Source organism: Podarcis vaucheri (assembly GCF_965113315.1).
Source record: "Podarcis vaucheri genome assembly, chromosome: 5".
Lineage (NCBI taxonomy): Eukaryota > Metazoa > Chordata > Lepidosauria > Squamata > Lacertidae > Podarcis > Podarcis vaucheri.
Window position 1 is genome coordinate 57,036,209 of NC_138763.1, and position 24,364 is coordinate 57,060,572.

General features: G+C 39.7%; 1 protein-coding gene across 1 annotated transcript in view; it reads left to right on the forward strand.

Moving 5' to 3' along the window:
- LOC309532972 (scavenger receptor cysteine-rich domain-containing protein DMBT1-like) overlaps positions 1–24,364 on the forward strand; it is a gene marked incomplete at its 5' end in the record, with an annotated part of 71,701 nt that overhangs the window by 41,678 nt on the left and 5,659 nt on the right. The window contains 29 exons of the mRNA XM_082223751.1: positions 354–479; positions 1,691–2,032; positions 3,391–3,426; positions 3,517–3,552; positions 5,200–5,241; positions 5,345–5,686; positions 6,617–6,652; positions 7,840–7,881; positions 7,985–8,326; positions 9,253–9,288; positions 11,218–11,259; positions 11,363–11,704; positions 13,291–13,326; positions 13,546–13,587; positions 13,706–14,047; positions 14,161–14,196; positions 15,400–15,441; positions 15,543–15,884; positions 16,890–16,925; positions 17,883–17,924; positions 18,026–18,367; positions 19,348–19,383; positions 20,653–20,694; positions 20,785–21,126; positions 21,257–21,295; positions 22,430–22,462; positions 23,325–23,387; positions 23,616–23,636; positions 23,868–24,179. Coding sequence (XP_082079877.1) covers positions 354–479; positions 1,691–2,032; positions 3,391–3,426; positions 3,517–3,552; positions 5,200–5,241; positions 5,345–5,686; positions 6,617–6,652; positions 7,840–7,881; positions 7,985–8,326; positions 9,253–9,288; positions 11,218–11,259; positions 11,363–11,704; positions 13,291–13,326; positions 13,546–13,587; positions 13,706–14,047; positions 14,161–14,196; positions 15,400–15,441; positions 15,543–15,884; positions 16,890–16,925; positions 17,883–17,924; positions 18,026–18,367; positions 19,348–19,383; positions 20,653–20,694; positions 20,785–21,126; positions 21,257–21,295; positions 22,430–22,462; positions 23,325–23,387; positions 23,616–23,636; positions 23,868–24,179 — 3,912 coding nt within the window. The remainder of the gene's footprint in view (positions 1–353; positions 480–1,690; positions 2,033–3,390; positions 3,427–3,516; positions 3,553–5,199; positions 5,242–5,344; positions 5,687–6,616; positions 6,653–7,839; positions 7,882–7,984; positions 8,327–9,252; positions 9,289–11,217; positions 11,260–11,362; positions 11,705–13,290; positions 13,327–13,545; positions 13,588–13,705; positions 14,048–14,160; positions 14,197–15,399; positions 15,442–15,542; positions 15,885–16,889; positions 16,926–17,882; positions 17,925–18,025; positions 18,368–19,347; positions 19,384–20,652; positions 20,695–20,784; positions 21,127–21,256; positions 21,296–22,429; positions 22,463–23,324; positions 23,388–23,615; positions 23,637–23,867; positions 24,180–24,364) is intronic.

Consider the following 24,364-nt stretch of genomic DNA (forward strand, 5'->3'; position numbering starts at 1 on the left):
TATTCCATTTGTATCCAATGTGTGCTCCAAAGAGCTTGAGATGCCACACATTCTTATCCCCACCCCACCCTCTTTTTCCACCATGTGAGGTAGGTAAGACTGAAAGACTGGTCCAAGATAACCCAATGAGCTCCATAACTTAGTGGGGATTTTATCGTGGGTCTCCCCAGTCCTAGTCTATCCACACCACAAAGTTGACATCACTCAAGGACATGGAAACTATGAGAAGAATCAGTTCTTTCCATCCTGGAGCTGTACCAAAAATGCTATCTTTGTGCATAGACACAATCCAAAAGTTATCACTTCTGGACTTTATCTTTATGAAACTCAAAATTATTTTCGTCTCTTGACAGCTCACACGTATTCTACAACACCAGAAGGAACCACTGCAACATTGTTGACAACAGAAGGAACCACCCAAGCAATAAGCACAACTGAGGAAACAGTTACTCCTGAGATGCCAACCACAACTCAAGGAGGTACACAACAGTCTGAGAAAATTAGTCTGACCTCTGTGCATGGTACTGTGTGGCTTAACTCAATTATTTAAATTTAATAGATAGAGAAAGACAAAAAGCACGATTAGGGCATATCCAATCAGGGTGGGTATCTACTGTGCATTTGTAACTTACATAGGGACTGAATCTCTTTATTGACCTCTGAATCTCTTTATTCCATTAATCACAATGGAAGGTGAGAATATTAATGAGTTCAAGTAACAAGCAAGTCATACATTACAGATCAGCACATTCCCCACATGTTAACCATGTGATTTTGCTATGAACCCAGAAAGATATGAGGTAACGAATGCATTTATTTTTGCTCAGCATCATGCAGAGCCCTGCATCTGATGCATGGTGTGTTTGCCAGCTCTGCAACGTGTGATGCGACGCCAAGTTGTGCAACTAGTTTTGCTGGAAGCTGCTGTCTGCAAACAGTTAATATGTCTGCTACAAAACTGGTTTATGGTTTGGTTTTACATAAGTGCTGCCCAACAAAACAGACCCAGAGGTTTCCAGCTCCTCTTGGGATATATGTGGTCAACCTTATATAGGTACATGTAGAAGTGACATGAGAAGGTACATGTAGGTACATGTAGAAGTGACATGAGAAGGTACATGTAGGTACATGTAGAAGTGACATTTCCACAAGAGTGAAAATTTCAAAACTCTTCAGGAACCTTGAATTCAGGTAAACAGATGTACAATCTGATGAAAGGAGAACATATTGTAAACTTTCCTGAGCTCATGCATTTAGAAGGGGTATAAACACCCAATAAATAAATTATCACAATACAGCTTTAAGTATATTGGAATCAGCCACAGAAATGTCTGCTTTTCAACTATTTTTGTTTAATGGTTACTCTTTTATTTTGCTGCAATAGCTCCCTCTGTTGTCACTGAAGTTCCTAGCACCTCGGGTAATTTTTTCCTTCTTCTTTCCCCCCTTTTGAATCCATTAAATGAGCCTAGATTAGTAAAGACTCCATCACAAGGTAAAGTGTCTATAAAAGGATTTGGCATCCTCAGAGTAGGCTGAAAATTACTGAGCCCCAGCAGTCACAAAAAAGTGGTGGTGGTGTTAAGGATTGATTGTTTTTATCTCTTTTTTTACATTTGTATAAAATTGTCAAGATTACATATTATTAAATGAGAAACAGTCTTGTCACATTCTTCATCACCTTTTGCAGAGACTTCGCCATCAGGAACATCAGCAAATCCTTTCTTCCTAAGACTGGTGAATGGAGAGAACAGCTGTCAGGGTCGTGTTGAAGTCTATCATAATGGGGAGTGGGGGACTATCTGTGATGATGAATGGGACATTAATGATGCTCGCATTGTCTGCAAAGAAGTTGGTTGCGGAGAAGCCACTGCAGCCCCACTAAGTGCCCACTTTGATCAAGGCTCTGGCAGCATCCTTCTGGATGCTGTACAGTGCAGTGGGGATGAATCTTCTCTTAAGGACTGCCCCCATAAGGGATGGGGGGTCCATGACTGCAAACATAAGGAAGATGCCAGCGTCATCTGCTCAGGTACCACAAACTATTTTCCATATGTGTTAATTTTTGCAGGATGGCTTCTCGATCTACATTGGCAAATACAGTGGTACCTCGGTTTTCGAACATAATCCGTTCCGGAAGACCGTTTGAGTTCCTAAACATTTGAAAACCGAAGCATTTACTTCCAGAAGCATATACTTATAGAAAACTCAGTACGGAAGCCGCATGGCACATTCAACTTCCGAAAAGTGTTCGAAAACCGAAGCCTTTACTTCTGGGTTTACAGCGTTCAAAAACCAAGACGTTCATCAATGGAGAAATTAAAAAACCGTGGTACCACTGTATAGTAGTGATTCAATCTTTTCTATCTATTTGGTAACCTCATTGTATACTGAGGTATATAAATTGTTGATGTAAATACAATGGCTTGTATTGTAAGAACATGATTAGGCTCTTTTTACATTGGAAACTCCTCCATCCACTACAAAGAATCTTATTTCATCTGGGAAATGGTGCTGAAGCTTTCCATGCTTCCCCTTCATCCAGTATTATCCCTTTATTTGAAGACTGCACACCCTTTGAACTAATTTTAAGAATAAACCCAGAGGACAGAATCCAAAGGCCAATGTGTGGGTGCCTAAGTGCAGTCTTGGAGTGCCTTTAGAAGGTTTTGTGAGAGGACAGAAGCTCCACCTTTGGCTCTTTGGGTTGCACACACTGCTAGCACCAGAACAGCCTGAAGAATAGCCCTGGCTTCTGGACTTTAAACCATTATGTTATTTGTGATACCATTTGATTGGCAGGTGCCCAGCCCCGCTCAGCTGTCAGATTTGTCCTTGCAAAATGGTTCCCCATCCCTGGTGTTGCCATGGGGTTGGAAAAGGAGAGTGGAAATAGCAGCAGGGAGCTGGAGAGCAGAGAAGAGCAGGTCGGGGTGCAGCTCCAAGTAAATAAATGGCAAATAGGAGGTATTCAGAGGCATCTGAAAATATAGGCTCTAGCAGGTTAAGATGGGTAGCAGGCACTGATAGTAGACTGATTCAGTTGGAGTTTTACTGAATACTGCCATGTGTGTGTGTGTGTTTTGGAATGAGGTAGTGGTTTAGAAATACTGTTATAATTACAAATAAGTAAAAATTTCTTTATTGCTGCCTTTCATCCCATAATTAACAGCTATCACTACTGCTTATTTCAGCAACTCATATGATTTCAAAATGGGTCATACGAAGTAGTACCTTCCTTGGCATGACCATTAAATGAGCAGAGAGTCCACTGTTGTGAGGAATCATGGGGTTATTTATGGCTACTAATCCTGATAGCTTTATTCTACCTCCACTGCTTTCCTCCTTTTTAATTTTTAGAGCATCTAACCTGTTCTTTCTAATTTTTAGAACCTCTGACCACCGCAGAAGTACCCACCACACCTGGTAACTATGGGTTTCTCGATTCTAGTGCTTTATGCTGTGCTTTCTCCTTTCTAATTTTTGGAGCTTCTAACACATTCTTTCCAATTTTAGAACCTATAACCACTACAGTAGAACCCATCACATCTGGTATGTATTTACTTTCTCTTGCTTTTAAAAATATAAATAAAGCTGCCTGGTAACCCAGTTACTCTCAGCATCCAGAAGCATCATAGCCAGACACTGGAAAGACTTGTCAGGAGTAGGCATGGACCAATGGTACCAAATAGTATGGGAAACAGCCTTACTAGAAAAATTAACCAATAAACTAAAACTGACACGGGGACAAATAGAAGAAGACACCTATGGCTCCCCTTCATCACATACACAGCCCAACAAGACAGTGACAAAAATCCAACAACAGCATACAAATCAATATGGCTAACCTGACCCCAAACACACACACACCTCGCTCACACATGAAAACAAAGATCACCACAGCCAATCACAAATGAACAACCATACCCTAGGCCAACCAACCCCAACCTCTCTCACCACCCAAGGAACACAAGTGAATAGCAAAGAACCTATACAAGCGGCGCTGACAAAAAAACACACATATACTAAGTAAAATAGAAACATCGCCACCCGACCCACTCACCTCTCCCCTCTCCACCTCTCTCCCAATTTTCTTCCTAATGTCTCAGCAAACAAAACTGATCTGTGAAAAATGTTACTTGGAGAGAGTGAGAGAGAGAGTGAGAGAGAGATTGCACATACTTTTGTAAACCAAAAAAATATTTAATAAAAATACATTTTTTAAAAAAGCTGCCTGGTCATGAGCCTTGACCTTTTGTATTCTTCCTTCCACTATATAAGCAAATTCTGAATTTGCAGCAAACCATGGTTTTCCGTTATGTTCAAATCCAGCAAACTGTGGCTGGGGTAAAACATAGGCTGCATTCACAAGACAGTGCGTTCCATTTCCTTATCTGTTGATTTTCAAATTATACTTGAGTTTTTGCAGAATATATATTAAAAACACTTCCAGAAAACTAGTAGAATATATCAGGTATTTAGTGCTCATTTCCATGTTCATTGCTTCCGAGGGGGGGGGGGGCATTTTCCCAGAAAAATGCAAAAGTAAAGTAACCAAATTTGAGGCAATATATCAGCATATAGTTCTTTCCTGCCATTTTCATGGGTAAATCATGGAGGAATTAAAGTAGGGATGTGCAGAAATGACACAATTTTTCGTACATCTGAATGCACCCATGATATGCAATCAAATAAGGTTTGCAAACCAAGAACATATTGGATTTTCTGAGTTCTGATGAAACTACAGAAACATGACTTCATTTGATCTATGACAGGCGGCAAGATAAATCATATTCATGTTATATCTGGAGACAATGCAGTGATCTATTTATAAAACAAAGGTTGAATGTGTATAGGCCAGTTTGCAGTTACAAGCAGCCCTAATATTTAAAGGTGATACAATATGAAGACAAGGTGTATAATACTGGGTATTAGATATGTTTCTTTTTTAATCAGGAACTTTACCCCCTCAATCTACTGTACAGAGTAGCACAACAGGTAAGCACTGATACTGGGTTTTAGTTTTTTTATTGCAATTGCCAGTATTATTTGTAACTGAAGAAAGAATAGTGTTGTTACGTTCTTCATCATCTTCTGCATCAAATTCTCCTTTGGAAACATAATTAGATATTTAAAAGTGATATGATATAAGACAAGGTTTAAAATATTTGGCTTTGTATCTGTTTCTTTTTAAATTAGAAACTCCACCACCTCCATCTACTGAACAGAGTGTTACAACAGGTAAGTAGTGATGCTGGGTTTTAGTGGAAATAAATGCACTTGTCAGTATTATATGTAACTGGAGAAAGAATAATGTTATTACGTTCTTCATCAACATTTGCAGTGAATACTCCTTTGGAAACATCGGCAAGTCCTTTCTCCCTAAGACTGGTGAATGGAGAGAACAGCTGCCAGGGTCGCCTTGAAGTCTACCATGATGGGACCTGGGGAACTGTCTGTGATGACGATTGGGACTTGAAGGATGCTCAGGTTGTGTGCCAACAACTTGGTTGCGGAGAAGCCACTGCAGCCCCGCTAAGTGCCCACTTTGACCAAGGCTCTGGCAGTATTCTCCTGAATGCTGTACAATGCAAAGGAAATGAATCTTCTTTTGAGGACTGTTCTCATAATGGATGGGGAGTCCATGACTGCAAACATAAGGAAGATGCCAGTGTTATCTGCTCAGGTATATCCAGTTATTTTGTTGTTGTTTTTACTATACTGTAAGGACACTATTTCTTTCCTCTCACTTCCATTCACTTCTGGGAATCTTCTTTCATCTGATAAATGATGGTGGAGTGCAGGGTTTTTTCGTTTTTTTCAGTATATTGTGCATTTATGTGCGGACTGCACACCCACGGAACTGAATTCAGTAATAAATGTGTAGGCTAGAGTCTAAAGACAAATGTGAGCATGTTTAAGCACATAAAGTCAATTCTTGGAATGCCATTAGAATGTCCTGTGAAATGTCAAAAAGTCTATAGCTTTGTCTCCACATACTTCTTGTAACTCAGTAACTCTAGTAACTTCTGTAGTACACTGAATCTGATGGTGTAACTCCATTAAGGTAATAAGGCTAATAGTCATTGATAGATCAATTCACATGAAATTTGTTCTATACACTCTCCTGACCAATACCTGTCTGCAGCAGTGCACATCTTGCAGCAGAATGTATTCTGAGTCTATTCTAGGTGGTGGCAAAAGAATTCATCTGGTCTATCCTGAATCTACTGCTTATCTCTTTCATCACATACACTGATGTTCTCAAGTAGTGAGGATTTAGACGGGATCATAGTGTGGAGTGAAAGGGGCTCGCCATGATTTGCTTGTGGAGCGGAAGGAGATTCGTAGGACAGAGGTTTAAGGGCAGGTTCCATGTTTTAAAAGACACAACCTGAAATATTAGGAAGCTGAATTTGCAAGTCAAGATGGTGGTTCCTTTGCTCAATACGTAACATAAGGTAGGACTTAGACAAATCAGGTTCTAAACATTAAATCTCTCTGACATCTACCTCATGGGGTGCCATCACTAAGAAGCATACAGCTATGAGTTTCCTTTTTCTAATGTTTACATGTACTTTATTTTTATGCTGTGCTTTCTTATTTCCATTTATAGGCCCCATAACCACCACAGAAATACCTGTTACATCAGGTATGTATTAACCTGGCTCTGTGTGTGTGGGTGCGGGTGTGTGTATGAAAGAGAGAGAGAGAGAGAGAGAGAGAGAGAGAGAGAGAGAGACAGAGAGAGACAGAGAGAGACAGAGAGAGATTTAATCCATGCTACCATTCTTGGTATAATGCTGCTCATATTATACTCAGTGTTGGGCAGAAAGGCTGGGTTTCCTAACAGCAGCATATATTGCAATTTCCCTTCTTCCACCCATTCATTCTTTCATTGGTCTGGCTACCCTATATCTATACCGTCCTTTAACTCTCTGACTATTTATTTGTATACCTGTGGATATAGGACAATATACAAATTTAATTCATTCAGTCATTAATAATACTATTTAGCATATTATTTTAAAGAGAAAGGGATTTACAGTACATCCCTCTTCTCTGGGGAAAATAGCATGTTTTAACTCCTGCCCTTGGTTTTCACATTCATGGAGCAGCAATAGGAAGAGTTTGCACTTCCATAGAATGAATTAATTTGAAAACAAAGCTGTTGGGAAGTTCAAACACACTTTTATCAGGCCTCTTTATTTTTATTTAAAATCAATAGTAAACTGAAAACAGATTAAAATGCTCATCAATACTAAATAGCTCAGTTAGGTAGTCTAAAGAAAAATCTTTTTAGCTGACGCCAAAAATAAGAGCCAATAATTTACATTCAAACCAGGTTTGCAAAACAATGACCGCTCCCCGCTTAAAATGGGGGGTGCCCTTTGCGTGGACGCGTGCAGCCCCTAGATCAGGAGCAGCCCCAACAGCATAGGCTTGGCTTTCCCTTCCCTCAGGTGTGATACCTGGAGGTCTCCGCCTACTTCAGTCAGTTGTCCAATCCCACCTGGGGGAAGCGTTGCCAAGGAGACCAGGCCAGGTAGGGGAGGGATTACCTGCCCCCACAATAGAGGGAGGATCTTACCTAGGAATCCTCACTTGGCTCCAGAGACATGACTTTTTTTGTTCATTCTTTGTGAGGCGACATGATAAAATATGAACATCTTATATCTGAAGGCAAAACACTTGAAGTTAAAGGTTTATAGGCCAATTTGCAGTTACAAGAAACCCTGAAAAGTCAGATTTGAAAAACTTAATTAGATATTTAAAAGTGATATGATATAAGACAAGGTTTAAAATATTTGGCTTTGTATCTGTTTCTTTTTAAATTAGAAACTCCACCACCTCCATCTACTGAACAGAGTGTTACAACAGGTAAGTAGTGATGCTGGGTTTTAGTGGAAATAAATGCAGTTGTCAGTATTATATGTAACTGGAGAAAGAATAGTGTTATTACATTCTTCATCAACATTTGCAGTGAATACTCCTTTGGAAACATCGGCAAGTCCTTTCTCCCTAAGACTGGTGAATGGAGAGAACAGCTGCCAGGGTCGCCTTGAAGTCTACCATGATGGGACCTGGGGAACTGTCTGTGATGACGATTGGGACTTGAAGGATGCTCAGGTTGTGTGCCAACAACTTGGTTGCGGAGAAGCCACTGCAGCCCCGCTAAGAGCCCACTTTGACCAAGGCTCTGGCAGTATTCTCCTGAATGCTGTACAATGCAAAGGAAATGAATCTTCTTTTGAGGACTGTTCTCATAATGGATGGGGAGTCCATGACTGCAAACATAAGGAAGATGCCAGTGTTATCTGCTCAGGTATATCCAGTTATTTTGTTGTTGTTTTTACTATACTGTAAGGACACTATTTCTTTCCTCTCACTTCCATTCACTTCTGGGAATTTTCTTTCATCTGATAAATGATGGTGGAGTGCAGGGTTTTTTCGTTTTTTCATTATATTGTGCATTTATGTGCGGACTGCACACCCACGGAACTGAATTCAGTAATAAATGTGTAGGCTAGAGTCTAAAGACAAATGTGAGCATGTTTAAGCACATAAAGTCAATTCTTGGAATGCCATTAGAATATCCTGTGAAATGTCAAAAAGTCTATAGCTTTGTCTCCACATACTTCTTGTAACTCAGTAACTCTAGTAACTTCTGTAGTACACTGAATCTGATGGTGTAACTCCATTAAGGTAATAAGGCTAATAGTCACTGATAGATCAATTCACATGAAATTTGTTCTATACACTCTCCTGATCAATACCTGTCTGCAGCAGTGCATATCTTGCAGCAGAATGTATTCTGAGTCTATTCTAGGTGGTGGCAAAATTCATCTGGTCTATCCTGAATCTACTGCTTATCTCTTTCATCACATACACTGATGTTCTCAAGTAGTGAGGATTTAGATGGGATCATAGTGTGGAGTGAAAGGGGCTCGCCATGATTTGCTTGTGGAGCGGAAGGAGATTCGTAGGACAGAGGTTTAAGGGCAGGTTCCATGTTTTAAAAGACACAACCTGAAATATTAGGAAGCTGAATTTGCAAGTCAAGATGGTGGTTCCTTTTCTCAATACGTAACATAAGGTAGGACTTAGACAAATCAGGTTCTAAACATTAAATCTCTCTGACATCTACCTCATGGGGTGCCATCACTAAGAAGCATACAGCTATGAGTTTCCTTTTTCTAATGTTTACATGTACTTTATTTTTATGCTGTGCTTTCTTATTTCCATTTATAGGCCCCATAACCACCACAGAAATACCTGTTACATCAGGTATGTATTAACCTGGCTCTGTGTGTGTGGGTGCGGGTGTGTGTATGAGAGAAAGAGAGAGAGAGAGAGACAGAGAGAGACAGAGAGAGATTTAATCCATGCTACCATTCTTGGTATAATGCTGCTCATATTATACTCAGTGTTGGGCAGAAAGGCTGGGTTTCCTAACAGCAGCATATATTGCAATTTCCCTTCTTCCACCCATTCATTCTTTCATTGGTCTGGCTACCCTATATCTATACCGTCCTTTAACTCTCTGACTATTTATTTGTATACCTGTGGATATAGGACAATATACAAATTTAATTCATTCAGTCATTAATAATACTATTTAGCATATTATTTTAAAGAGAAAGGGATTTACAGTACATCCCTCTTCTCTGGGGAAAATAGCATGTTTTAACTCCTGCCCTTGGTTTTCACATTCATGGAGCAGCAATAGGAAGAGTTTGCGCTTCCATAGAATGAATTAATTTGAAAACAAAGCTGTTGGGAAGTTCAAACACACTTTTATCAGGCCTCTTTATTCTTATTTAAAATCAATAGTAAACTGAAAACAGATTAAAATGCTCATCAATACTAAATAGCTCAGTTGCGTAGTCTAAAGAAAAATCTTTTTAGCTGACGCCAAAAATAAGAGCCAATAATTTACATTCAAACCAGGTTTGCAAAACAATAACAAATTGTATTTTCTGAGTTGTATTGAAACAAAAAACTGAGACATGACTTTTTTTGTTCATTCTTTGTGAGGCGACATGATAAAATATGAACATCTTATATCTGAAGGCAAAACACTTGAAGTTAAAGGTTTATGAGGAAAGTTAGAAACTGAACTGTTAGAACCCAATACTAAGAATTTGTCTAGAATGTATAACTTGTTGCTGAAATGGAATACACAAGATGAAACAGTTAAATCAGCTATGATTAAGTGGGCACAGGACATTGGTCATAATATTATGTTTGCGGACTGGGAATGGTTGTGGAACACCGGTATAAAATTTACGGCATGTAATGCCTTAAAGGAAAATATTATGAAAATGATCTACAGGTGGTACATGACCCCAGTCAAGCTAGCAAAAATTTATCATTTGCCTGATAATAAGTGTTGGAAGTGTAAAGAAATTGAAGGTACTTTCTATCACCTTTGGTGGACGTGCCCGAAGATTAAGGTTTTCTGGGAGATGATATATAATGAAATGAAAAAGGTACTTAAATGTACCTTCCCCAATAAACCAGAGGCCTTTCTCTTGGGTATTGTCGGCCAATTGGTGCCAAAGAAAGATAGAACTTTTTTTATGTATGCTACGACAGCAGCAAGAATACTCATCGCAAAGTATTGGAAGACACAAGATCTACCCACTCTGGAAGAATGGCAGATGAAGGTGATGGACTATATGACATTGGCCGAAATGACTGGCAGAATCCGTGATCAGGGGAAAGAGACGGCGGAAGAAGATTGGAAGAAATTCAAAATATATCTTAAGGAATATTATAAAATTGATGAATGCTAAAATGTTGAGGTTTTTAGAAAGAAAAGGAGATTACAGCGACAAAGGTTAAGTTAAAGAAAAGAATAAGGAACACATTTGATAAAATTAAGTTTAGGATTTGCTGAAATAATTTTTGAAATTGGGATGTAGAAAGGGGAGGTTTGGGGGAGTCCGAGAAGTGAGGTTTATGAAAAAAAGGATATGAAATTATACATGTTTGTTTGTCTTTTTATTTGTTTGTATTGTTCATAAAAAATCTGTAAAATTAATAAAAAAATTATTATAAAAAAAAATGAAGTTAAAGGTTTATGGGCCAATTTGCAGTTACAAGAAATCCTGAAAAGTCAGATTTGAAAAACTTAATTAGATATTTAAAAGTGATATGATATAAGACAAGGTTTAAAATATTTGGCTTTGTATCTGTTTCTTTTTAAATTAGAAACTCCACCACCTCCATCTACTGAACAGAGTGTTACAACAGGTAAGTAGTGATGCTGGGTTTTAGTGGAAATAAATGCAGTTGTCAGTATTATATGTATCTGGAGAAAGAATAGTGTTATTACATTCTTCATCAACATTTGCAGTGAATACTCCTTTGGAAACATCGGCAAGTCCTTTCTCCCTAAGACTGGTGAATGGAGAGAACAGCTGCCAGGGTCGCCTTGAAGTCTACCATGATGGGACCTGGGGAACTGTCTGTGATGACGATTGGGACTTGAAGGATGCTCAGGTTGTGTGCCAACAACTTGGTTGCGGAGAAGCCACTGCAGCCCCGCTAAGAGCCCACTTTGACCAAGGCTCTGGCAGTATTCTCCTGAATGCTGTACAATGCAAAGGAAATGAATCTTCTTTTGAGGACTGTTCTCATAATGGATGGGGAGTCCATGACTGCAAACATAAGGAAGATGCCAGTGTTATCTGCTCAGGTATATCCAGTTATACTCTGTATATGCTTATTTCTAAAGCATCTCTTCTACAGCTGCATTAAACACATTGAAGTTATTGTGTCTACACAGTAATAGCATGGTTTACTTTTTATGCTCTCTTCAGTGCACTTCTGGGAATCTTCTTTCATGTTTACAAAAGGTTGCTGTAGTTTTTTCTGTGCAAGTTTCCTTTTTTGCAATGCATTATTAATCTATATGAGGTCTGCACACCCATTGAACTAATGTCAATAATAAATGAATAGGCTAGAATTGAAAGAGATATGGGCATACTCAAGCACATGAGATCACAAGTCTTTGAGCACTTATTAGAATATTCTGCAAGGGGATAGAAATTCTTATTTGGCATCATAAAATGCTGGTAACTAGTATTCAGTGACACACTGGGTTTTATAAGGTTGCCATACGTCCAGGAATTCCCAGACATGTCCTCTTTTGGGTGTCCCACATGCTCCTCTGTGGGGAATGTTACATTTTAAAGCAAATGTCCTGGATTTGGGTTTGGCTTGTTGTTGGTGGTGGTGCACAGGCAGCCCTGGTTCAGGCTCAGGCTCTTGCCTGGGTGGCCCAGGTTATGGCTAGGGCTCAGGCATGGGCAGCTTGGGCTTAGTGGTGGCAGAGCGATGCAGGGGGGGCTATCAGGCAATTGCCCTGAAAAAACCCTCACCAACTTTTTGCATCTGGATTTTTACCTCTTGAAATATGGCAACCCTACGATATGATGGTGTAGGCTCCATTCAGGTAATATGCCTAATAGCCACCGGTAGACTGATTCACTTGGATTCACCCTTATGCCCAAGAACTGTCAGCAGCAGTGCACATCCTGTGGCAGAAAGTCACCTGAGCTCATTTCAGATGGTGGGGATAAGTAATGTATCTGGTCTTTCCTGAATGTACTGCTTATCACATTCACTAAATGATCTGATGTCCCAGTATAATGAGGAATTATACTGGGACCATAATGTGTGAAAGGGGTTCACTTTCTGTCATTTCTTCAGTATGTAATATGGCACAAAGCAAAGGTTTACGTTATGGGTGATGAAAGGAACATAAACATACACATAGGTTAAGTGCAGGGTCCATCTTTTTTATAACAACAACAACAGGAAGTATAAAATTTGGAAGCTAAATCTGCAAGTGAAAATGGTTCCTTAGCTCAGTCTGGGATTCAGTCTAGGACCCGAGCAATGTGAGTTCTAAACATCAACTTACTCTGATCGCTTCCTCCAGAGGTGCCATCATTTACCACAAATGTAGTCTGTCTCATACCCAAACCTTCTCTTGGTGGTTGGAGAAACCCCCCTAACAGATTTAGGGGGTGGACAATGGGAGGTGGAGAAGAAAGTTCCATTGCACAATCAGAAGTTGTTCCACTTGTGGTAGGAGTTACCGTATGTAGTGCTTCGTTGAGTACAACCCCAAATACAAATGTAGTTCTAAACATTAAATTTATCTGATAGCTGCTGGCTTAGGTGCCATAATTAAGAACCATAGAATTATGCATTTCTCTCTTCTGGTGTTCAAACAGTCTTTCTTTTTATATTGTTCTTCCTTCTTTCAATTTTTAGGACCTCTAACTACCACAGAAACACCCATTACATCTGGTATGTATTTACTTGAATTTATCTTGCTTTTTAAGCAACAAATTTGCACTCTCTGCTGCCATTCCTTTGTATAATTCTGCTGGACTGACCCTCAGCATGGGGCAGAAAGGAGAGAACAGTTGGGTGTCATTAAAACATTAATTAGATTATTTAAAAGTGATATGATATGAAGACGAGGTTTATAATATTCAGTATTGTATCTGTTTCTTTTTAAATTAGGAACTCCACCACCACAATCTACAGAACAGAGTGTTACAACTGGTAAGTATGGATATGAGCTTTTAATTTTGGGTGTTGCTGTTGTTTTTTTTACAATTGTCAATATTATATATAACTGAACTAAGAATAGTCTTGTAAAATTTTTATCACCTTTTTGCAGAGATTTCACCATCAGAAACATCAGCAAGCCCTTTCTCCCTAAGACTGGTGAATGGAGAGAACAGCTGCCAGGGTCGCCTTGAAGTCTACCATGATGGGACCTGGGGAACTGTCTGTGATGACGATTGGGACTTGAAGGATGCTCAGGTTGTGTGCCAACAACTTGGTTGCGGAGAAGCCACTGCAGCCCCGCTAGGTGCCCACTTTGACCAAGGCTCTGGCAGTATTCTCCTGAATGCTGTACAATGCAAAGGAAATGAATCTTCTTTTGAGGACTGTTCTCATAATGGATGGGGAGTCCATGACTGCAAACATAAGGAAGATGCCAGTGTTATCTGCTCAGGTACATCCAGTTTTCCTCTGTATATTCTTATTTCTAAAGCATCTCTTCCACATCTGCATTGAACACATTGAAGTTATATTGTCTATTCTGTGCTTTCTTCTTTTTCATTTTAGGACCCATCACCACCACTGAAACATCCATTACATCTGGTATGTATTCACTTGACTTACACTTGACTTTAAAAACAAAACAAAACATACTGGCACTCCTTGCTGCCATTGCTTGCATAATTCCGCTGGAATGGTCCTCATTGTGCAGCAGAAATGAGGAACCAATCAAATGGCAATACAGTACCACTAATTTCAGATTCTCTGCTTGCACACAATTCACCTTTTCATTGGTCAATTAATCTGGCCACCCAATATCTAAACCTCCTTTAGTTCTCTCTACAAGCTATGTTGTATACAGTGTTACCTTGGTTCTCAAATTTAATCTGTTCCAGAAGTCTTTTCCAAAACCAAAGCATTCCAAAACCAAGGCACGCTTACCCATAGAAAGTAATGCAAAATGAATTAATCCGTTCCAGACTTTTAAAAACAACCCCTAAAACAGCAATTTAACATGAATTTTACCATCTAATGAGACCATTGGTTCATAAAATGAAAGCAATAATCAATGTACTGTACTATAAAATAAATAAGACAGTTCTGTAGATGATAAAAAAAATTCTAAAAAATTTCTTACCAGCACTGATGATAGTTATTGTTTGGATGGGGGGCTTTTATCCATTTCCGCAGTCACACAATCAATCAGTCAATCAAATCATAATACGAAGAACAAGCCACAGTCACAAAAACAAAAAAGCCACACACAAAAAAACACAAAAAACAAAGCAAAACAAAACAAACAAAACAAAACAAAAGCACCAAAGATCACCTCAGAACCTCAATCGGAAATGGAAGGCTTTGGTTACAATGGGGGGTGCAAATTAGCAGCGCAACACTAAAAACAGGAGGGAAAGGGTTTTGATTATAGTTGGGGGGGCACAAATTACCGGTAGCAGCACAACAGTGAAACTGGAGGTTCAGGAGCACAGTCAGCTTCCGAAGCAAAGTTCGCAAACCGGAACAATGACTTCGGGGATTGCAACATTCGAGTTCCAAGTTGTTCAGAAACTAAGCTTTTTCAAAAACCGAGGTACCACTGTATTGTTTTAGAAAGAAAGAGATTCACAGCAGAGCTATCTTTTTAACTAAAACAAGGGTGAAGTTACAGGTGTACAGGCGAGTTTGCACTTACAAACAATTCTGAAGCGGTAGGGTCCAAAACTTTAACTACATATTTAAAAGTGATATGATATGGAGACAAGGTTTATAATATTTGGTATTGCATCTGGTTTCTTTTTAATTTAGGAACTCCACCTCCACAATCTACAGAACAGAGGGTGACAACTGGTGAGTATTAATGTGGAGTTTTAGCATTTTTCCACAAATGTTATTATTATATATTACTGAATGGGAAATAGTCTTGTAACATTCTTCATCAACTTTTGCAGAGACTTCGCCATCAGGAACATCAGCAAGCCCTTTCTCCCTAAGACTGGTGAATGGAGAGAACAGCTGTCAGGGTCGTGTTGAAGTCTATCATAATGGGGAGTGGGGGACCGTCTGTGATGATGAATGGGACATTAATGATGCTCGCATTGTCTGCAAAGAAGTTGGTTGTGGAGAAGTCATTTCAGCTCCAACAAGTGCCCACTTTGGTCAAGGCCCCGGCAGCATCCTTCTGGATGCTGTACAGTGCAGTGGGAATGAATCTTCTCTTAAGGACTGCCCCCATAAGGGATGGGGGGTCCATGACTGCAAACATAAGGAAGATGCCAGCGTCATCTGCTCAGGTACCTCAAACTATTTTCCAAATGTGCTAACTTCTAGATCTGCATTTGCAAATCTTTTGTGCCTATTGCAAATCCATGAATCAACTTCCTCTTTTCTCTCCTTTTAATTAGAATTTCTTACATCCAGTGCAGGGAATCATTTTTTCATATGATAAGTCGCATTGGAATTCTTCCTGTGCATTTGTTTGTTTGTTTTTGCATCTGCTTATGCTTTTGTACACTGCACATCAATTGAACTAATTTCAATAATAAATATATAGTTTAAAAGCTAAAGGGGCATGCAGAAATGCTTAAATGCATGAGGTCAGAGGACTTCAAGGACTTGAACTACCTGCAAGTGGCCAGAAACTCAAACCCTTTGGATCCTATCAACTTTTAATGAATAGTATTGAGGAACATAATGGATTTGATGATCACTAATATACATGAACAAACCAATTCACTTGGAATTCATTTAATTTAGATTTCTCCATTAGAGATATAGTCAATAGCTGTCAGCAGCAGTGCACATCCCATGACAGAAGAACTTCTAATTTCATCCCAGGTGGTGAGGAGAATATTTGCTTTGGCTCTATTATAAGTCTATTTTTCACTTTCCTTACATGGTCTGGTATTCCAGAATAGTGAGGAATAGGTGTGGAGCCATAGTACTGAGTGAAGTGGGCTTAATCCTTGCCATTTTCCCAGTATACAGTAAAGCACAAAGCAAAGATTTGTCATGTAATGAAAATGGATACATACCCATACATTTTGGTGAAGGTTCCACAACAGGAAATAAGAAAATTAGAAACTAAATTGGCAAGTTAAAATGCAGGCTCCCTTGCTCAATCAAGTTTAGCACTTATAGTAGAGTGAACAATGCAGATAAGGTTCTAAACATTAAATTTCTCTAATATCTGCTTGATGAGGTGCCATAATTAAGAACCATATCCAGTAACAACGAGTTCCTCCCATCTGGTGTTTAAATGGGAATTATTTTTATGCTGTGCTTCTTTCTATTTCCAGAACCCCTTACTACCACAGAAATACCCATTACATCTGGTATGTATTTTTTGACTTTATCATGTTTTATAAAAAAGGGGGGAGGACCAACCAATAGATTAGTATTCCCTGCTGCGATTGTTTAGCATAATTCTTCTGGAATGGCTCTTGGCATAGGGCAGAAAGGAGAGAGCTTGAGTGTGATAGCAGTAGCACCTTTTGTAGTTTCCCCCCATTCACCCTGGTTGCCCAATGCCCAACCTCCCTTAAGCTGTCTCCTGCAGCTGTTTAGTATATAAAGAGAAATAGATTCAGGGCACAGCCCTCCAGAGAAAATAACATGGTGTACATTATGCCCCTGGTTTTCATGTATCGTGGGGCAGCAAAAAGAAGAGTGTGCACTTCCATAGAATGAATTTATTTTAAAAGAGAGCCATTGGGAAATTCAAAGACTCTTTAGCCAGATTTCTTTCATAGTAATCTGGTATCTATAGGTAAATGAAAGTCAGAATTACTCTTCATATATGCACAATCTGAACTGAAACATAATGACAAATCACGAATCAACATTATGGGCATCAGCAGCTATGAGCCTTGAGCTTTTTCATTCATTACCCCACTACATAAGGAGCTTCTAAATTTGCACCAAACCATAGTTTTCCATTATCTCCAAATCCAATAAACTGTGGAATGGGCAAAACATAATCTGCCCTGAAAACAGTTTGCATACCAGGAACAGATTGTGTTTCTGAGTTCTGATGAAACCGCAAACTGAGAAAGGACTTTTTTGCTTGTTCTACGTAAGCAGAGGAGGTCAAAGATATGCATGTTACACCTGGAGGCAACACAGTGACATATTTGTAACACAGCGAAGAGGTTAAAGATTTATAGGCCAGATTGCAAACAACCCTGGGGAGCTAATTTATAAAAACTTCATTAGATATTTAAACCAAATGGCATTATATGTGGACAAGATTTAATATATTTCGTATTGCATCTGGTTTCTTTTTAATTTAGGAACTCCACCTCCACAATCTACAGAACAGAGGGTGACAACTGGTGAGTATTAATGTGGAGTTTTAGCATTTTCCCACAAATGTTATTATTATATATTACTGAACGAGAAATAGTCCTGTAACATTCTTCATCAACTTTTGCAGAGAATGCAGCATCAGGAACATCAGCAAGTCCTTTCTCCCTAAGACTGGTGAATGGAGAGAACAGCTGCCAGGGTCGCCTTGAAGTCTACCATGGTGGGACCTGGGGAACAGTCTGTGATGACGATTGGGACTTGAAGGATGCTCAGGTTGTGTGCCAACAACTTGGTTGCGGAGAAGCCACTGCAGCCCCACTAAGTGCCCACTTTGACCAAGGCTCTGGCAGCATCCTCCTGAATGCAGTACATTGCAAAGGGAATGAATCTTCTTTTGAGGACTGTTCTCATAATGGATGGGGAGTTCATGACTGCAAACATAAGGAAGATGCCAGCGTTATCTGCTCAGGTACCTCCAATTATTTTCCATATGTGTTTGCAGCATCTCTTCTAGATATTTCCAAATATATGTATTCTGCCTGTATTGCAAGGACACAGTTATGCTTTTTCATTTCTGTTTTTTAAATTAAAAACCCTTCCATCCACCACAGAGAATATTCTTTCATCTCATAAGTGATGCTGAAGCTTCTGAAGGCAGGGGGGTTGCATCTGATTATACATTTATTTGAGGACTGCACAACCATTGCCCTAATTTCAATAATAAAGACATAGGCTAGAATCTAAAGACATATATGGGCACACTCAAGCTCATAACACAACAAGTCTTGGAGCTCCATTGGAATATACTGCAAGTGACAGGTGCTCTATGTCTTTGGAGCCATCGCCTGCTAGTAAGTGATATTCTAAGGAATACTGGTTCTGAATATTCCATAGATAATAGACAATGAGAAACCAGTGCAACTGGAATTCATCTAATTTACTTTCCCCCTTTAGAATCTTATTCAATAGCAATTAGCATCAGGGCATATGTTGTGGTAGCAAGTCATCTGGCTTCATAAAAGGTAGTGGGAAGAAGTAGTATGTCCGGTCCATTTTGAATCTTCCGCAAACCCCTTTATTAGATGGTGTGATGTTCCATTATTGTGAAGGATGAGATTGAAGCCAGAGTGCTAAGCGAAAGGGGATCACTTCCTGACATCTTCCAAATCTAAAAAATACCACAAGAGGAAACTGCAGATTCTATATTTTAAAGGCAGGAAGTGAGAACTTTGGAAACTGTATCTGCTTGTCAGGTACCCTAGCTCAATCTGGAACTCAATCTAGGATTTAGAATAGCACAATCAGAATAAATCAATTTATAAACATTATATTTCTCCAATAGCTATCTGCTAAGATGTCGTAACTAGGACCCTATAACTTTAAGTTTCTCTCATCGAGTATTTAAATAAGTTTCACTGTTTTCCTTTGCATCCTTCTTTCCATTTTCAGGACCTCCAGCCACCACAGAAGCAGCCATTGCATCTGGTATGTATTAACAGCAGTCCCTCCTGCCATTTGGTTGGTAAAATTCTGCAGGAAATTGTTGCAAGGGTGAAGGACAGAGCTGAATCAGTGTTGTTGCACAAATTTAATTTTCCTTGGCTGCACCCAAATCAGTGGTGCAAACTAGGAACAAGTGGTGGTTTGTGAATTCTAATGGAAACACAAACTGAGAATGGAAGGGTTTTTTTGTTGTAAGTGGGAAACAACAGAGAACACAAGCATGTTATATCTGAAGACATCAAAAAGAAGCACTTAATAACACAAGGCTGAGGTTAAAAATGCAAACACCAGATAGTTATTGCAAGCAACCCTGTATATTCACTGTATATTATGTGGAGGTGGAAAGTAGATCTGATCCACTTGTGAGTACAGTGGTACCTCAGTTTATGAACAATCTTGTTTACGAACTATTTGGTTTACGAACTCCGCAAAACCGGAAGTAGTGTTCCGGTTTGCAAACTTTACCTCAGTCTACGAATGGAAGATGAACGGTGGAAGGGCACCAGCGGCAGGAGGCCTCATTAGGGAAAGCGCGCCTTGGTTTAAGAATGTATTTGGTTTAAGAACGGACTTCAGGAACAGATTAAGGTTGTAAACTGAGGTACCATTGTAATTAACAATGAGGTTCAAAATGCAGGACTGTGCACATCCTCCAGCAGAAGAGAGCCCCCAGCAAAGTTAACCAGCAGCATAGCATGGAATATAGGTTGTTAAACTCTTTTGCATATCCCTTTTAGTGAGCCTTAAAATGCTTGCCCCTTCTCTCTAGCATGCTATTGAGTACGTTTAAAAGCTTTCCTTACTAAATCCAAAAGTCTAATTCATGCACTGTTCCATGCAGCAGCAAAGAGAACACAGGTAGATTACATTTGGGTACAAAATACACACTATAGTTTCAAACATGTGGTCTGAACTTTGAGCAAGTTCAGACTTGCCCCGAAGGGGGCAATGACAATAAAAATATTATTATTATTATTATTATTATTATTATTATTATTATTAGTCCGTTCTGGTATATTACGTGGTGAGAAAATAGTGAGAGAAAGGAAGAGAAGAAGCTTCACATCCTCCTTTGACCTAAGTGAGTCTAGGAACACAGCTCTGTGGTTTTAAAACCTTCATGCATTAAGTAGCATTCATGCATTAGTTATGTTTGACTGCAATTTGACTGCAGTAGTCAACACCACTGAAATAAATATGTAGACAAAGATTTAAACATTTAGTGTTGTCTCTTGTATATATTTAAATTAGGAACTCCACCACCACAGTCTACAGGACAGAGCATTACAACTGGTAAGAACTAATGTGAGGTTATAACATTTTTTTTTACACTTGTCAGTATTATATATTAGAAAAAGTTACATTTTTCCTCAACTTTTGCAGATGATTCTTCATCAGAAACAACAGCAAATCCTTTCTCCCTAAGATTGGTGAATGGAGAGAACAGCTGTCAGGGTCGTGTTGAAGTCTACCATGATGGGAGCTGGGGAACAGTCTGTGATGATGATTGGGACATGAAGGATGCTCAGGTTGTGTGCAAAGAACTTGGTTGTGGAGAAGCCACTGCAGCTCCACTAAGTGCCCATTTTGACCAAGGCTCTGGTAATATCTTCCTGGATGCAGTACAGTGCGAAGGGAATGAATTGTCTCTTGAGAAATGCTCCCATAAGGGATGGGGAGTCCATGACTGCAAACATAAGGAAGATGCAAGTGTCATTTGCTCTGGTAATGTACATTTCTATTGGTTTTCACACATTACATACTATGCAGTATTCATGATTTGTAATAATATTTGCAAGAAACCTCTCTGCAGTATAAATGCATTTTTTTTAAATTCTTTCTTTCATTGTTTTAGGAAATGTTTCCTATACTACAGGGAGCCCCATTATAAGTAGTGAGTATTAATTGAAAGCTGAGAGCATTATGATTTGTTGTTGTTTTAAATACTGTTCTTTTGCATATAAGACCATCTCCATGGAATTGAGAACGCCTTTACAGAAGAATTGCTCATTTGATTGATCAGTGCGTGAGGAAGGCCACACAACCAGACCATCCCTGGATGTTGCACACCCCAAGAAGACCCATCCCCTGGCATCCATGCATAAAGCTTATACATAGGAAGCATGGCACAGTAGGAGTAAAGGCTCCCCACCCTGCAGATGTTCACACTGTATGTGTAGATGATAGGAAAAGGAGCCAATCAGAGTGAGCAATGTTTGGGGCAAATCTAATTGGCCTGGCTGTGTTCCACACTTGGAGATTGATCAAATGTATGGCCCATTCTTCTGAACAGGGCTAGATATTATAGGAACTGGAATTCCCAAACCTTTAGATTCAATGGGATTGTACTCCCAACCCAATATAATGTTTTCATGAAAATGGGTTTTAAGAAACCTGGGATTTGGGAGACCTATGCCCCCACCAAAAATATCTTGGCAGGTGTATTTTCTCTGAAGCTGAATCTCTGCCCGGTTGGTCGGTCCCTTCCCTCTCCCAACTGAACGTGAACATTAACACTACTAGGGTTTGATGGGACAAGTTCCATCTTCCTAGTACTATGGAAGAACCTTTTCTACAGTGCAATGCCTATGCACGTTTACTCAGAAGTAAGTCTCACTGAGGTTTTTACTCCGATGGGTATAGATAGCATGAATTATCATGTATCAGTACACCAGTGAAGCAGTTCTCTCTGAATGGTACACATAAATAATGTCACAGTAAGTTATTTTAATAGAACTCATACATCTTAATGTTGACATCCAAGTACAAAATCCCTTCTCGTTATGCGTGTTTTTCACAAAGCAAAACCTAGTTGAGTTCACAATATTTTGCTATGTTGGTAAATATCAGTAGTCAAAACCTGAAAAGGAAACAGAAGAATTCTCTAGAAACCAATGTTTCTGGAGTCATAAAAAAGTAAGGATGAAACAAGATTAGTCCTTAACAGGCTGTGGAAACCACAACTGTGCCTGTATTTCCTTTTTGTTGTTTGTTTTTATCTATGATACTATTATAATTCTTTCCTCAGCTCCAGCAAGAACTACAACAACAAAGGCACCAGGTATTTTATAATTATAGCACATTCCATTAATTGTAACTCTGTGTGGGGTAGAATTGCCAGATGAAAAGAATATACCGTATTTTTCACTCTATAAGACACACCCGACCATAAGATGGACCTAGTTTTAGAGGAGGAGAACAAGAAAAAAAAAAATTCTCTTTCTCTCTGCGCAGCGCCCCTTCAGCGAAATGGCAGGAGAAATGGAGCCCCTTCCATTTCTCCTCCCGCTTCGCTGAAGGGGTGCTGCACAGCTCTCCCTCTCTGCATAGCGCCCCTTCAGCAAAGCGGCAGGAGAAGCGGAGCCCCTTCCATTTCTCCTCCCGCTTTGCTGAAGGGGTGCTGCGCAGAGAGGGAAAGCTACGCAGTGCCTCTCCAGCGAAGTGAAGCCAGGAGAGCAAGAGGGATCAGTGTGCACTCTCTTGCTCTCCTGGCTTCAGCGAAAGCAACACAAAGCCTCCAGAGCGCAGCGGGAGCTCCCGCTGCGCTTCGGAGGCTTCGGGCAGCTATCCCATAAGACGCACACACATTTCCCTTTACTTTTTAGGAAGGGGAACGTGCATCTTATAGAGCGAAAAATACGGTACTTTAAAGGTATAGTGTATAACTACATCCCACTCAACTCTTGTATAGGATTGCTCCATAAAGCTTCCCCCCCCCTTTTTTTTTGCTAGAAACTAACATTGTATTAAATATATAAGGTTTTTTTCTTGTATCCTTTTTTCCTTTTCCTTTTGTTTGAAATAGTTAGGCTTGGGAACTATTGAATAGATGGTTTTCTATTTCAAATATTAGCTGTAGGGATATAAAAACTGAGGGAGCATATGACCTGGGTAATTGTAATTCACTGTTTTCTTTCAACTAGCATTGACACCTCTGAGTACCACTCCTGCACCTCGGCCTAGCACCAAGGCGTCCACTACTTCTGGTAAGCCTTCAGCTAGAAATTTAATCTCAGCATAATTCAATTTAATAACAGTGCAATCCTACACCTATCCACTCAGAAGTAAGTCCTCCTAAATTGAAGGGGGTACTACAGGCAGATGGGCATAGGACTGCAGCCTTAGTAGTTTTCAGTCCTGCTATTGGAAATCATTTCTTCAAAGAACGTAGTATTTAATTTGGTCCTTTCCCCCTCTTCTTTTGCTGTTTCTAGCTAACTATCCTGCTTTGCCAGGTACGTTTTTCTCCTCTTGTATGCCTTTGTGAAACTTTTAAATAAATAGTTTTAACACATCAGACAGACGACCTGATCATCTTGTTTACAAATTTGGATATACAGTATTGTAGAATAAGTTTATAATGAAGGAATTGGTAAGTAAGTAAATGCAGATTATATATATGTCTATTACATAGAGTTTGATCTGCCAGTGGGAGGCAACTAAGGTTTCTCTTTTCTCTTTCTAAGATGGCACTGTGAGACTAGTCAATGGAAGGAACAGATGCGAGGGACGGGTTGAAGTACTTCACAATGGAATTTGGGGGACAGTCTGCGACGACGAGTGGGACTTAAGCGATGCAACTGTTGTGTGCAGGCAGCAGAAATGTGGGCCCGCTCGCTCAGCAACAGCTAATGCTCTGTTTAGTGAAGGCCCGGGGCCAATTCTTATGGATGATGTCAGGTGCACTGGGACTGAAATCAGCTTGGGACACTGCTCTCACAGAGGCTGGGGATTGCACAATTGTCTCCATAGAGAAGATGCTGGTGTCATTTGCTCAGGTACTCTTTGATTGCAGCATGATAGAATATTATTAATAATAATCTATTTATGTCCCACCCATCTGGCTGGGTTTCCACAGCCACTCTGGGCGGCTTCCAACAAAAGTTGTTTTTCTCTTTGACATCTGGAGGGAGGGCGTTCCACAGGGCGGGTGCCACTACTGAGAAGGCCCTCTGCCTGGTTC